Source organism: Mytilus edulis, chromosome 4 (assembly GCF_963676685.1).
Source record: "Mytilus edulis chromosome 4, xbMytEdul2.2, whole genome shotgun sequence".
Classification (NCBI taxonomy): Eukaryota; Metazoa; Mollusca; class Bivalvia; order Mytilida; family Mytilidae; genus Mytilus; species Mytilus edulis.
In genome coordinates this window covers 75,567,590-75,584,496 of record NC_092347.1, presented here as the reverse complement: position 1 = coordinate 75,584,496, position 16,907 = coordinate 75,567,590, and the positions used below count along the sequence as shown (strand labels likewise).

The 16,907-nt window shown below is 29.5% G+C and overlaps 1 protein-coding gene across 9 annotated transcripts in view; it reads right to left on the bottom strand.

Annotated features, from left to right (window-relative positions):
• Positions 1–16,907, bottom strand: part of LOC139520536 (vitamin D3 receptor-like) — a 147,409-nt gene that overhangs the window by 58,753 nt on the left and 71,749 nt on the right. For all 9 annotated transcript variants that reach the window (XM_071313256.1, XM_071313261.1, XM_071313254.1 and 6 more), the window contains one exon: positions 12,727–12,836. In XM_071313256.1, the coding sequence (XP_071169357.1) occupies positions 12,727–12,836 (110 nt within the window). The remainder of the gene's footprint in view (positions 1–12,726; positions 12,837–16,907) is intronic.

Sequence of the window (16,907 nt, the reverse complement as noted above, 5' to 3'; positions counted from 1 at the left end):
AAGGATGTCTATGTACACAATCACAAAGGGAAAAAAGAAGATGTGGTATGATTTGCCAATGAGACAACTCTTCAACGAAATCTAAATAAGGTGAATTTAACCAATCAGTAGGGCACCTTACAGAGAAAGATATCTATGTATGCTGGTCACATAAGGAAGGATATCTATGGATGCTTATGCTGATCATAGAGAGATGAAAGTCTACAAGACAATTGTTTCATTGTTATTTCTATGGTAATCAAAACCCTAAATAATAGTAGGTCTTTGCAAGACCTAAGAAGCACTGACATTACACATTTAAATTTAAAACATAAATTCACTAAGCTTCTTTAAATTAAATTAAGATGTATACATAGCATTATTAATTGCCTCTACGATTTCTATGATTTATAGTCAAATTAACTTTAAAAATATAACTCATTACACTTATTTTCATTTAGCATGCATGTTTGATGAATGAATTCATATCACCTGAAATGTTATTTTGTGGATAAATTTACTATAAGGATAACATTTTTTTTTCTTTTTTTTCTTGATATTGACTAAATATTAATTAATATAAGGCCAATTAAATTTAATTGCTAGATTTTCATCCCCGCCCGCCCCTCTGAAATCGTCCCGCCCCGATTTTTTTTATTTAAAAAAATACGATTTTCGGATTTTGGTCATGTCCGTTACCAGGAACCATCGATAATTTCGTTTCATTCGAAACTTCCTGTTTCAAATTTCTTTTTTGTATTTCTTCACCGGAGTAATCCCATCGAAAATGATTAAGTCGAAATATTCTGCTGCTCTATGATGACAACATCATCTACCGAGAATAGAGATTGATAACGAGAAGGGCATGAAATATTCGAGTTACGAGTAAAACGCCTTGTCCTTGAACGCAAATTGCGGTAGTCACCGGTAGTCACAAGTGAATCGAAAATCGTGTTTTTTTCTTTATTTATACAATAACTTTGTGTCAGGAAATTTGGACTGTGAATGATATCCAAAGCGCAAGAATCGTAGAACAAATTGGTACAAAAACAAGACTGGATTAAAGAAATTGACACAAGCACGAACTTGTTTGAATTATGACCGTATGATTGGAAAAAAAATGTCGACAAACACGCATTTTAATTAAACAAGCCCTTCTATTCACCCATGGCTTTTGTTTTTGTTGACAAACAGCAAACACCCTCTGTTACTGTCCCTACCATCAATTTAGTCATTAAGCCACAACTAATTTTTTGGTTAAGTTCATGTTTTACATCATAATTTCTTTCAACACTGAGTTTACATTTTATTCTGTACTCGTAATATTTGTGTTGCATACAATTTTACCAAAACATTTAATTGATTTTATGACGACTACAAACCATTGCTTATCAAGCAAAATAAATGTGGTGTAGGTATACTAGTAGTCTAACTGAAGACTGAAGAGAGCATTTCTCTTCTTTTTGATGTCTACTATAAATAGGTTTCTAAAGCGGCAATTGCATGTATAACAGTGGTTGCCAATCAGAGTTTGAAAAATAGTGTAGGATTCCTTATACAGCATGTATATACATTATACAAGCTTGTTTCCCACTAGCATATACCCCGCGGTATGAAAAACTCATGACAAGGGTTTCATATGAAATAAAATTTAAAAAATAAAATCCTCCCACCCGCCCCATTTTTTTCAAAAATTTGGATGAAAATCTACTAATTAATTTTAGTTGGCCTAAATTGAAGTGAACAGCAGCTTCGAAAACATGAATTTTAGATTTTCACAAACACACACATATATATACATATTCCATTAAAAAAGATGTTGGGCAAAATTGCAAATGGGACAGAAACCCAACAACACAAAAAGACACTTAAGATAAACATACAAACAATAGTTTACAATAAACAAACTTTAAATTGTCCACAACAGTCTCACTATAAAATTGATGTCAGAAACTGCAAAGTCTGAATTTTTCTAAGAATATGAGGCATACTTATTGTTTAAAAAAATAATTTTAAATCAAAAGTTGCCTATTAATTTAACAAGAATTGTTCCAGTGAGCAAGTAATAAAATAATAGTTTGCGGTGAAGACTGAATTTTTCGGCATTCAAAAACATAACATTGACATCAAAATGAGAATGAAATAAGAACAAATGTATTCATAAGTAACTTTAAGACAAGATATATGTTTTGAAGCTTGGAGCAGAATGTTGCTTGTGGATGCTCAAGTGTCCTACAATAATGCTAAAACAACAAATACATTTGATTAAGACTTTTAATATTTATATCAATTTAATGCTAGTGATGATTGTTTTTTTTTATATATATATATATAAATTTCAATGTCATGACAACAACCCCCAAGTTTAATCCTTAACTAGAACCAAAGCTCATTGATTCCCTTATATATTATTGAATGTATCCATTAGTGTACACTGATCCTGATTAACTTCTTTGATTTTTTGTTTTTACAACTCATTTCCATAGCATTGCACCAAATTTACAATTCAGATTTCTTGTGAGTAGGAAACTAGTTGAAAAACAATCTGAAGAACAAAGCCAAGAACTGAGTGATCTTTTCATGTTCTGATTGATGTCAATTTCCTGTAATGAATTTGATTCTACTGGACAAAACAAACACAGGTTTTAAATTCTTATAAGACTTATAAGGCTGTAACATGGTCCAGATCAATAACAATACAATATTTGAGTATAGAAATATTGTAGTGATTTAATTCCTTTAAAGTTAAATAAAAACTACCTATATAAATATATATAAATTCATGTTTACTTTACAGCAAGTTCGTTTAAAGTTGGAGGGTCAAAAACCAATGTCATGTAGATATATGTAACTACATTAAAAGTATCCAGCAACAAATATTTTGAGTCATTAATTTGTTAGAGGGATCCAGTCATTTACAAAAGAGGGGGTGGGGGTGGAACCATATGTCCCGATTCAAATGCATTGATTTTGAAACATGAATATGTCTGTAACATTCATAAACATGACATGTCTGTCTACATTTGATTCAATTAGAGGCAAAAGTATTTGGTGATGTTCATATATCATGCATCCAATTTTGATATACAAATCAAGCAAGAAATTAAACACACAAAAAAAGTTGGAATCTGATCTTTTAAGTGGTATCTAAAACTGACCATTTTTTTTTCTGGTAAATTCAAAAATCAGAACATGACCAACTAGAATTTCAAATAAATACAATATTTAACTTAAAAGACCACATATATATATCACATATCCTTTTGAGTGAAAGAAGAAACAAACCAAGAGTCTGGATCTTATAAGGAGCAGACTAGGAGGTATGGCTTTTACTCTTTGTTGAAGGCTGTAGGGTGACCAATAGTTGTTAATTTCTATGTCATTTGGTCTGTTTTTGAGAGTTGTTTCATGACAACATCTTATTTTATATTGATTATGCAGGAATGACAAGTTTGAGATATTACTTCCTGGTCCCCTTATTAACCATTAATGTATTATTTAATATCTTGTCACATAAGCTCACTGTCATCTTTTTTCTTGAATGCTTCACTTAACAATATTTCTGTAACAACATCTGTTTCTACAGTTCTATATTTATTACATTTTTTTCTCTAAATCAGATAATTTTTGTGATCAAAAGAGATATAAATTTATAACTCATATTTATGATCAGACATGAATTTTAATAGCAGTATTTTAAACCACTATTACGCATGGAAAATTTTTATCAATCCAAATAAAAATGCATTAAATCAACACATTACAAAAAGCTGGTGATAAATTGAAAATCGATAAGCTTTATTTAATTTTAAAATCATTTCAAACCATTTATTCTTTATGACAGACAACATGACACCCTTTTTGACCTTATTGTGCATTGAAATATTTGCCATAAAAAAAAAATAGATTGCGAACTGATATTTCAAAACAATTATCATTCTTTCTGAATGTATAATTACTTGTGCATGATGTTTTTATTTTATTGAAAAATAAAAAAAAAATAAAAAAAGGCAGATTTTTATCCACTCCTTGAATTTATATTTTCTATTTGGAAGATTTCAATTAATTAAGATCAAGGACTGAATTGAATTTATGTTGGAGGTTATATCATTATTATTAACCTCCTTGGGAAAACTAAAATATTATTAAACAAAATTTTCTGATTATTTTATATCCTCAAAAATTAAAAGCTTATTTTTATATATTTGTGGTTCACATTGAATCTTGTTACGATTTTTTTTTATTATATTCCCCACATTTTGTAGGTCTCTTTTATAAATCCCCAAAGTTTCAATTTTAAATGGGGCATTATAATTTGCTTTCTTTTTCTATTTCTAAAAAAAAAAAATTAAATAAAAAAAATTACCAAAATACACTTTGGTACAGGAACAATTCTGTAGTTTTAACTCTCATTTCCACTTTAAAAAAAAAATGATATAACTTATATTCTAAATATCTAACATCTTCTGGATTTTAAAAAAATCTAAAAGATCATTTAAGTCTACATGTCCTCTCAACCTAGAAAATAGTATTTAAAAATCATTTCATGCCAAACTTTGAGTCTGGACTGATTTTGATAAAAAGAAAAATTCAATCAATATCCTTTTTATGTCCTACAATATGACTTGCAAATTTTTTTTAAATATAAATTAATCTTTAAGGATTTGTAATAAGTATCTACATACTCCATATAACTCTTAAATATCTGGCTGAAGTTCAAATCATTTTCATACTTTGGTCTTTTATTGAGGAGTTCAGAGTTAACATGTATTTTTCTTTTATTTAATTAATTTCATACCTTGGTCCTTTTTTGAGAATTCAAAGTTAGCATATATTTTTTCTTTTATTTTAGGTGTTAAACAGACTGTTTAATCAAAGGGAATATAATAATTTGAAGTAAAGATAATATAACTTAATCATTGAAATTATATATCTTGATTCTTCATCTTAGCATTCTATTTTCTTCAGTTAACACTTAGCAAGTTTCTGATATTTCACCAAAGATTTCTGTCTAGATTTCAATTCTAATAGCTATTTTGAAATCAGGTTATTATCAGACATTCTCAAAACTTGGTCAGCCGAGCTCTATTTACAAACACATTTTGATGTCCCACTGAAATAATAGATATTTCAATACACCTCATATCTCTGTATGCTTAATTAACTTGTTAAATGTTGCACAAGTTTGTGAATAACAAATCAGTGAGTTATCTGCCCTTTAAAGATGATCTGTTCTGTATTTGTAAGAAAATTTCCACTGTCAAGGTGAGACTAGGATGACATCTTAAATATATGTTTAATTTGTCTATTGTTAGGTTACTGTCACATTGATATATACTAAAACTCTGGTAAATAAATCTGAATACTCAAATTGTATTACTGATTCACATATAGAAAAAGTTTAATAATAAAGCCTTAAGGCCTCTCTAAACATTGCTGATTGTCACTACTTTTGTAATGTCTGAAGTCAATTGTTTGTCAAACAGGTGTATAAGCTTTACTCTTAACAAAGTAAACAATTTCTAATTCAATATAACTACTTCAACTATTGACATGAGATAAGTCAGAGTGTTTAAAGGAACCAGTGGTCAGTTATTCTAATTATTCATCAAAGTTAAATACATGTAACATGATCGTACCTCATGCTTGAATAAGAAACACTTGTTCATTTAGACACTAAGGTGACCAAATTTTGAATCCATCATTTCCTTTTGTTTGAATATATTTCTGTATGAATGTTTCAAAAAAATAAGTTAATGAGGAGACATTTCTAGTTTTATACTTTTATACCGAAGACAATACATTTCAATGAATGGAAAGAAACAGCTTTATTTTCATTTTGTTTCTCAAAAATAAATAGTCTTATTTTCTAGAGCTATAAAAACATGAATATATTCTGGAGAACTTAAGTTGTAGATTTTAATTCCTTGAAATGTGCATTAAAATATCAATAAATCTTGACAAATAAAAAAAAAATAGGTTGGTTTTCTTTAGCTCTGGGTGCTTATGAAACAGATTATACAAGCTGATGAACTATATAATTAACCATTAGGGTCTCATTTCAAGTACTGTTTCAGGATATTTTTCAATGAACTAGTTAATCTATGATATTTAAATAGTATTTTAAGAATGGATGACATATTTATATAAATAAGTTCATCTGAAATATTACAAAATGTTAAGACGTACCATTTTATTGTTTTTCTGTTGTTATTAATTAGGGACCTTCCAGTTTATTGTTTTTCTGTTGTTATTATATTAGGGACCTTCCAGTTTATTGTTTTTCTGTTGTTATTATATTAGGGACCTTCCAGTTTATTGTTTTTCTGTTGTTATTATATTAGTTTTTCTGTTGTTATTATATTAGGGACCTTCCAGTTTATTGTTTTTCTGTTGTTATAATATTAGGGACCTTCCAGTTTATTGTTTTTCTGTTGTTATAATATTAGGGACCTTCCAGTTTATTGTTTTTCTGTTGTTATAATATTAGGGACCTTCCAGTTTATTGTTTTTCTGTTGTTATAATATTAGGGACCTTCCAGTTTATTGTTTTTCTGTTGTTATAATATTAGGGACCTTCCAGTTTATTGTTTTTCTGTTGTTATAATATTAGGGACCTTCCAGTTTATTGTTTTTCTGTTGTTATAATATTAGGGACCTTCCTTCCAGTTTATTGTTTTTCTGTTGTTATAATATTAGGGACTTTCCAGTTTATTGTTTTTCTGTTGTTATTATATTAGGGACCTTCCAGTTTATTGTTTTTCTGTTGTTATTATATTAGGGACCTTCCAGATTATTGTTTTTCTGTACCTTCCAGTTTATTGTTTTTCTGTTGTTATTATATTAGGGACCTTCCAGTTTATTGTTTTTATGTTGTTATTATATTAAGGACCTTCCAGTTTATTGTTTTTCTGTTGTTATAATATTAGGGACCTTATGTTATAATATAAGGGACCTTCCAGTTTATTGTTTATCTGTTGTTATTATATTAGGGACCTTCCAGTTTATTGTTTTTCTGTTGTTATTATATTAAGGACCTTCCAGTTTATTGTTTTTCTGTTGTTATTATATTAGTAACCTTCCAGTTTATTGTTTTTCTGTTGTTATTATATTAGGGACCTTCCAGTTTACTGTTTTTCTGTTGTTATTATATTAGTAACCTTCCAGTTTATTGTTTTTCTGTTGTTATTATATTAGGGACCTTCCAGTTTATTGTTTTTCTGTTGTTATAATTTTAGGGACCTTCCAGTTAATTGTTTTTCTGTTGTTATAATATTAGGGACCTTCCAGTTTACTGTTTTTCTGTTGTTATAATATTAGGGACCTTCCAGTTTATTGTTTTTCTGTTGTTATTATATTAGGGACCTTCCAGTTTATTGTTTTTCTGTTGTTATTATATTAGGGACCTTCCAGTTTATTGTTTATCTATTGTTTATCTGTTGTTATTATATTAGGGACCTTCCATTTTATTGTTTATCTGTTGTTATTATATTAGGGACCTTCCAGTTTATTGTTTTTCTGTTGTTATTATATTAGGGACCTTCCAGTTTATTGTTTATCTATTGTTTATCTGTTGTTATTAAATTAGGGACCTTCCAGTTTATTGTTTTTCTGTTGTTATTATATTAGGGACCTTCCAGTTTATTGTTTATCTGTTGTAATTATATTAGGGACCTTCCAGTTTATTGTTTTTCTGTTGTTATTATATAAGGGACCTTCCAGTTTATTGTTTATCTATTGTTTATCTGTTGTTATTATATTAGGGACCTTCCATTTTATTGTTTTTCTGTTGTTATTATATTAGGGACCTTCCAGTTTATTGCTTTCTGTTGTTATAATATTAGTGACCTTCCAGTTTATTGCTTTTCTGTTGTTATTATATTAGGGACCTTCCAGTTTATTGTTTTTCTGTTGTTATTATATTAGGGACCTTCCAGATTATTGTTTTTCTGTACCTTCCATTTTATTGTTTTTCTGTTGTTATTATATTAGGGACCTTCCAGTTTATTGCTTTCTGTTGTTATAATATTAGTGACCTTCCAGTTTATTGTTTTTCTGTTGTTATTATATTAGGGACCTTCCAGTTTATTGTTTTTCTGTTGTTATTATATTAGGGACCTTCCAGTTTATTGTTTTTCTGTTGTTATTATAATTAGGGACCTTCCAGTTTATTGTTTTTCTGTTGTTATAATATTATAATATTAGGGACCTTCCATTTTATTGTTTTTCTGTTGTTATTATATTAGGGACCTTCCAGTTTATTGTTTTTCTGTTGTTATAATATTAGGGACCTTCCATTTTATTGTTTTTCTGTTGTTATAATATTAGGGACCTTCCAGTTTATTGTTTTTCTGTTGTTATAATATTAGGGACCTTCCTTCCAGTTTATTGTTTTTCTGTTGTTATAATATTAGGGACTTTCCAGTTTATTGTTTTTCTGTTGTTATTATATTAGGGACCTTCCAGTTTATTGTTTTTCTGTTGTTATAATATTAGGGACCTTCCAGTTTATTGTTTTTCTGTACCTTCAAGTTTATTGTTTTTCTGTTGTTATTATATTAGGGACCTTCCAGTTTATTGTTTTATGTTGTTATTATATTAGGGACCTTCCAGTTTATTGTTTTTCTGTTGTTATAATATTAGGGACCTTATGCTATAATATAAGGGACCTTCCAGTTTATTGTTTATCTGTTGTTATTATATTAGGGACCTTCCAGTTTATTGTTTTTCTGTTGTTATTATATTAGGGACCTTCCAGTTTATTGTTTTTCTGTTGTTATAATATTAGGGACCTTCCAGTTTATTGTTTTTCTGTTGTTATAATATTAGGGACCTTCCAGTTTATTGTTTTTCTGTTGTTATAATATTAGGGACCTTCCAGTTTATTGTTTTTCTGTTATTATTATATTAGGGACCTTCCAGTTTATTGTTTTTCTGTTGTTATTATATTAGGGACCTTCCATTTTATTGTTTATCTGTTGTTATTATATTAGGGACCTTCCAGTTTATTGTTTATCTATTGTTTATCTGTTGTTATTAAATTAGGGACCTTCCAGTTTATTGTTTTTCTGTTGTTATTATATTAGGGACCTTCCATTTTATTGTTTATCTGTTGTTATTATATTAGGGACCTTCCATTTTATTGTTTATCTGTTGTTATTATATTAGGGACCTTCCAGTTTATTGTTTATCTATTGTTTATCTGTTGTTATTAAATTAGGGACCTTCCAGTTTATTGTTTTTCTGTTGTTATTATATTAGGGACCTTCCAGTTTATTGTTTATCTGTTGTAATTATATTAGGGACCTTCCAGTTTATTGTTTTTCTGTTGTTATTATATTAGGGACCTTCCAGTTTATTGTTTATCTATTGTTTATCTGTTGTTATTATATTAGGGACCTTCCATTTTATTGTTTTTCTGTTGTTATTATATTAGGGACCTTCCAGTTTATTGTTTATCTATTGTTTATCTGTTGTTATTATATTAGGGACCTTCCATTTTATTGTTTTTCTGTTGTTATTATATTAGGGACCTTCCAGTTTACTGTTTTTCTGTTGTTATTATATTAGTAACCTTCCAGTTTATTGTTTTTCTGTTGTTATAATATTAGGGACCTTCCAGTTTATTGTTTATCTGTTGTTATTATATTAGGGACCTTCCAGTTTATTGTTTATCTGTTGTTATAATATTAGGGACCTTCCAGTTTATTGTTTATCTGTTGTTATAATATTAGGGACCTTATTGTTTTTCTGTTGTTATTATATTAGGGACCTACCAGTTTATTGTTTTTCTGTTGTTATTATATTAGGGACCTTCCAGTTTATTGTTTTTCTGTTGTTATTATATTAGGGACCTTCCAGTTTATTGTTTTTCTGTTGTTATTATATTAGGGACCTTCCAGTTTATTGTTTATCTGTTGTTATAATATTAGGGACCTTATTGTTTTTCTGTTGTTATTAATTAGGGACCTTCCAGTTTATTGTTTTTCTGTTGTTATTATATTAGGGACCTTCCAGTTTATTGTTTATCTGTTGTTATAATATTAGGGACCTTCCAGTTTATTGTTTATCTGTTGTTATAATATTAGGGACCTTATTGTTTTTCTGTTGTTATTATATTAGGGACCTACCAGTTTATTGTTTTTCTGTTGTTATTATATTAGGGACCTTCCAGTTTATTGTTTTTCTGTTGTTATTATATTAGGGACCTTCCAGTTTATTGTTTTTCTGTTGTTATTATATTAGGGACCTTCCAGTTTATTGTTTTTCTGTTGTTATTATATTAGGGACCTTCTAGTTTATTTAAGTTATCTTCAGAGTTTGGTATAATTGTTATTTTACTTTTTAATGAACTCAAAGCTTTATAAACTCAACTTAAAACTTTTTTGAACAGCTAATAACTTAAAGTAGTATGTAGGCCAGAAGAAAATCAGGGACCCAATGTCCACCAGATCCCTCTGAGATAAAACAATGTAACGACAGATTGTAATAAACATGAAATTTTAAAAGGCTTTAGCCAGATTGCCTGTTTTCAATCATTGTTAAAGTATATTTGATTTATAAAGAAGAATGTGTCCCAAGTACAAGTATGCCCCACTCGCACTAAAATTTTCTTTGTTCAGTTGACTGTGAAATTGCGGTAAAAACTCTAATTTGGCATTAATATTAGAAAGACCATATCATAGGGAACATGGGTACTAAGTTTCAAGTGGATTGGACTTCAACTTCATCAAAAACTACCTTGACCAAAAACTTTAACCTGAAGTGGGACAAATGGACGGATGAACAGACGGATGAACAGACGAACATATTAACCGAGACGGACAAGCAGACCCACAGACCAGAAAATATAATGCCCCTCTACTATCATAGGTGGGGCATAAAAATAGCTGCACGGTCCATGCCACCAAAACTACGTTTGTTATAAAAGGACGTATTATATCAGAAACACAAAAATATGACTGTCCATGCATCTCTGTGGCCTGAATTTTGTAATAAGCAAAAACATCAAATCAAAATTTCATCATAACTATGAACAATTTAAGGTCACAATTGACTTCATAATGACTAAGTTTTCTCAGGCCTCAGAGCTTAAATATTTTACATTTTTTCAGATAGTTTTACATATTTTGTCATCAAATGTTAACAATCATTACTATCAAATGTACACTGATAATACTTAATTTGAATATAGTTTGAACCTTTGTGATACTTATGTTGCTATACCACTTCGATCAAACATACGGCCATTTTACTACAATTGCTTTGATTTCCCCCTGTGATCAAAACACATGGCCAAAACACACTAACAATGGTAAACCACTTTGTTTTAACTCAGTGATCAAACACATAGTTTAACCACACCCACTTTGTTAGAACACTTGTGATCAAACACATAGTTTAATCACACCCACTTTGTTAGAACACTGTGATCAAACACATAGTTTAACCACACCCACTTTGTTAGAACACTGTGATCAAACACATGGTCTAAACCAAGTCATGATTCCTGTTGTTTAACCATTGCCATCAAACACATGGTTTAACCACATTCACTTTGTCAAACCAATGTTGTTTAAACACATGGTTTAACCACAATCACTTTGTTACACCACTGTGATTAAACACATGGTGACGCAAAAACTATGTGATTGCAGTGTGTCAAATAGGAAGTGCGGTTTGACCATAGTGGTTAAACCACAATCACTTTGTTTCTCCACATGGTTGAGCCACACTTAATGTGTTACACCACTGTGATTAGACACATGGTAAAACCACACTTCCTATGTTACACCCTGCAATCAGATAGTTTTTGCATTGTCTAAGTCAAAGAATCACATTATTAGGTGTTAAGTGGGTCAACTGGAACACTTTTATAATAGGTCTGTTATTGCTTATTACACAATTACATATCAAATCTTAATTTACATAATATCCACAGGGATAACTGAAAAAACATATATATCCCTCTGGTATTAAGTTATTTTTACTCATCCTGACATTTATATAATCATATTGATTTTTATATACTATTGACTAGGATAAGAAGATAATGACCAATTAATCTGCAATGGCTGCCTTGTAGGTGCTATATAAGTCTATTTATCTTTCATTTCTTTCAGTTCAGTTTTTTTTTACACTGTACAGTTATTCATAATATTTTGTTTGCATAACATGCCTTGAAATTAAATATGGAAACAATTTTTTTGGCTTTTATTTTTTACTCCTAAACATCTGAGCTGATGATGATGCCCGTTTTAGAACTACCCCAACATAAGAAAATTCATTGGTTATCCTGATAAAAGGTTTAGCTAAGAAAAGTTTCTGCTTTAGAGTTCCATTTATACAGGAACGCTCTCAATAACACAGGGTTCAGTTTAGAAAGGTAAAAACACAAAACGAGTCCATGCCACAGTTCTGAGATTATACTGCATTAAGTGATAGGAAATAAAGATGTAAAAAAAACTTGAAAACAACACATCAAATTCCATGCATTTGAAGCGTATTTCTGCATTTAAACCTTCATCAGGAATGCTATAAAGCCAAATATTTGAAAGCCAAGGAATTTTAAGGACCCAATAAGTGTAATACGATTGCTAATGACACAACCATCCAACAGAGTCCATAAAACCTAGAGTTTGGTCAGCTATAAAAATCACAGACTTGACAATATGTGAAACATTTTTTTCTATGAAAATTCCTCCAATAATGTTTTTCAAGGACTACATAATAAGACATGCAGCTTACCTCTCCATTGGTTGACATAGGCTCCTCCTCCATCCGGGAGTCTATATCTTGGTACTGAAAGGGCCATCTGTCCCTCAGTGAGTTGGTTGAGTCCATCATAGAAAAATCATCTAAAATAAATATAAGTAGCAATCTTTTTATTTTTATCTTTGTAGCATGAAACTTTATAAAAAGATATTTCTGAATAAAAAAAAAACATTACTGTAAATTCAGATGTTGTTGGGTGCATTGATTAAGTTATTTATGTAAAATGAACAAAAATGGAAGATTTATTACAATTTCATGAAAAACTGCATACATTGATGTATTCAACATGAGTTCTTAATTTTTGTGATACAAATACCCAGTTCCATTATTCGCATTTATAAAAACCTCACAATAATTTGTCAATTTACAGTGATTAAAAACACACCAGTAAAAAGCTATTAACAAAACTCAAGTTCTACAGGAATCAGGACCTCAACATAACAAGTATTGTTACTGATATCAGATTCCAAATATAACAAGCAGCATATCAATATATGTTACTGATATCAGGTTCCAAATATAACAATCAGCATATCAATATATGTTACTGATATCAAGTACCAAATATAACAAGCAGCATATCATTATATGTTACTGATATCAAGTAACAAATATAACAAGCAGCATATCAATATATGCTAATGATATCAAGTACCAAACATAACAAGCAGCATATCAATATATGTTACTGATATCAAGTAACAAACATAGCAAGCAGCATATCAATATATGTTACTGATATCAGGTTCCAAATATAACAAGCAGCTTATCAATATATGTTACTGATATCACGTACCAAACATAACAAGCAGCATATATATGTAACTGATATCACGTACCAAACATAACAAGCAGCATATTAATATATGTTACTGATATCAAGTACCAAACATAACAAGCAGCATATCAATATATGTTACTGATATCAGGTTCCAAATATAACAAGCAGCATATCAATATATGTTACTGATATCAAGTACCAAATATAACAAGAGCATATCAATATATGTTACTGATATCAAGTACCAAATATAACAAGCAGCATATCAATATATGTTACTGATATCAAGTAACAAACATAACAAGCAGCATATCAATATATGTTACTGGTATCAAGTACCAAATATAACAAGCAGCATATCAATATATGTTACTGATATCAGGTTCCAAACATAACAAGCAGCATATCAATATATGTTACTGATATCAAGTACCAAACATAACAAGCAGCATATCAATAAATGTTACTGATATCAAGTACCAAACATAACAAGCAGCATATCAATATATGTTACTGATATTAAGTACCAAACATAACAAGCAGCATATCACTATATGTTACTGATATCAAGTACCAAACACAACAAGCAGCATATCACTATATGTTACTGATATCAAGTAACAAACATAACAAGCAGCATATCAATATATGTTACTGATATCAAGTACCAAATATAACAAGCAGCATATCAATATATGTTACTGATATCAAGTACCAAATATAACAAGCAGCATATCAATATATGTTACTGATATCAAGTACCAAACGTAACAAGCAGCATACCATTATGCTACTGATATCAAGTACCAAATATAACAAGCAGCATATCAATATATGTTACTGATATCAAGTACCAAACATAACAAGCAGCATATCAATATATGTTACTGATATCAAGTACCAAATATAACAAGCAGCATATCAATATATGCTACTGATATCAAGTACCAAACATAACAAGCAGCATATCAATATATGCTACTGATATCAAGTACCAAATATAACAAGCAGCATATCAATATATGTTACTGATATCAAGTACCAAATATAACAAGCAGCATATCAATATATGCTCATGATATCAAGTACCAAACATTTGGTACTTGATATCAAGTAACAAACATAACAAGCAGCATATCAATATATGTTACTGATATCAAGTACCAAATATAACAAGCAGCATATCAATATATGTTACTGATATCAGGTTCCAAACATAACAAGCAGCATATCAATATATGTTACTGATATCAAGTACCAAATATAACAAGCAGCATATCAATATATGTTACTGATATCAGGTTCCAAATATAACAAGCAGCATATCAATATATGTTACTGATATCAGGTTCCAAATATAACAAGCAGCATATCAATATATGTTACTAATATCAAGTACCAAATATAAAAAGTACAAATGTAGTATATCTACACAATTTAATGACATGTTGCTACTCAGGTATCAGGACCCAACATAACAAGCAGTACATTCATGCAATGTCACAACATTTTTGTTTGTTATCAGGACCCCAACATAACAAGTAGTATAATTACACAATGTAGTTATATGTACATGTTGATACTAAAGTGTATCATGACCTATACATAACAAGCAGTACATCTTCCCAATGTGATTACATTTTGTTACAGATACCAGAACTACTAAATATCAAGTATATTTCTACACAATGTTAAACAATAGAAGCAATTGACTTTCAATGATAAATTTGAGCATCTTTCATATTTTGAGCAGCATGTTGATTTCAATAAAAGAGAAACAAATCTTTTAATTTGTATTGGACTAACACACATATAAATGAAATAAAAGGTGATATAGGGTACAAGTTAGTAATCCAAAAACAAATTGTCTATTATACAAAAGCATTATATGGTTTTAGGCTATATTATAAGATAATTCTATTAAAAATCTCAAAAATTGGTTTAAAGCTGTTAAATAATATTTCTCAAACAAAGATATGTATTAAACTACCCATGCACTTACAAATAGTATAAATCTTTAATTGGCATATCAAAACGTACATGTATGTACAAGTTATTTCCCACATTGTGTTTTCAAAAATAGTATAGCAAATATCAGCCAAAACCTGGTGCAGCCTATATCATAATCTTTGGTATATATTTTAGATAAAAGATAATAATGAAATTCAATTACATTTTAATTTCTAATTACATGACACATTGTAATAAAATGATTATATGAATAAAAGGTTGTGTTCTTTTATTTTTCATTTTTTTTCCCCAATGTTTTTTATGCTTGTTGCCAACAAATATAAAATTCCATTGAATGGGAGATAACCTCAACAGAACATTGAGTAAATTCAATAGATGTTTCAAATAATATGCTTGTATCTTAGGCTTGTATTAGTACAAGCTTTCATCACAAGTTTGCTATTTGTTGTTTACTATTGCTAGTCAGTTCACTTTACCCCACACCACCACCATTGTTTAGTGGAGTTTACGGTACTAAATTTTAGTTTTTTGTGTAGTGTTTATTGTGTGTTCTTGGTCTTTTCACCTTTGACAATGGTCTCGTTATTCAACTTATGTTTTTTTATTGGCCTTGGTATCTTAAAAGTTTTTATCAGTTTTTAAGACATATAAGTCATTTGTAGTAAATCAGTACAATTTTCGATTACTTCTGAGTAGCTGGGTTAAATGGTGAATCATAAAAGTCTTAGGCAGCATTGACATTTCTTTTTTTTTAATAGAAAGAGTTTTAAACTTTCCCAGATCATTAAATAATGAGTGCATTACTTATTACTCTCATAGACAGAGCTATTTTTCGAAGATAAAAACAATTCTGGATGCATAGAAAAATTATCCATTTTCATAGAAAGGAAAAAAAATCCTCTTTATTTTGAATTGTAATTGGATCTAAAAGTGTTCCTCACAGAACTCTTCCACGCTTCAATACCAATTTTAAGACCATAACAACTTTATCATTTTTTGCAAATTTCCAACAGACCAATTAAAGGTTTAGGACCAGCTGTAATGTCATAAATAATCTATATATATATAATATATAATAAAAGAGTGTGTTTGATTAGATTGTTTTTTTTCAGCATAAGTGAGACCTAACTACATCTGATATTGGGTGATTACCGGTAAGGCCATGTTTGAACAAGAACTTTATATACATTGTCCCCAGTTTTCAGTCCATCAGATTTGTGTCGTCTTCGCATTCAATTTCTCCACACTTCTTTCACTTCGTTCTTCAGGCTTAACTCACTATCCTTCTCTCCTATACTTTAATCCTGCTGGCAAATACTTGTTTGCTAGATATTTCATTTCTCTACTTTTTCTCCTCTCAATATCATATACACAGTCCATCAATTCATGGATTTAATATTCG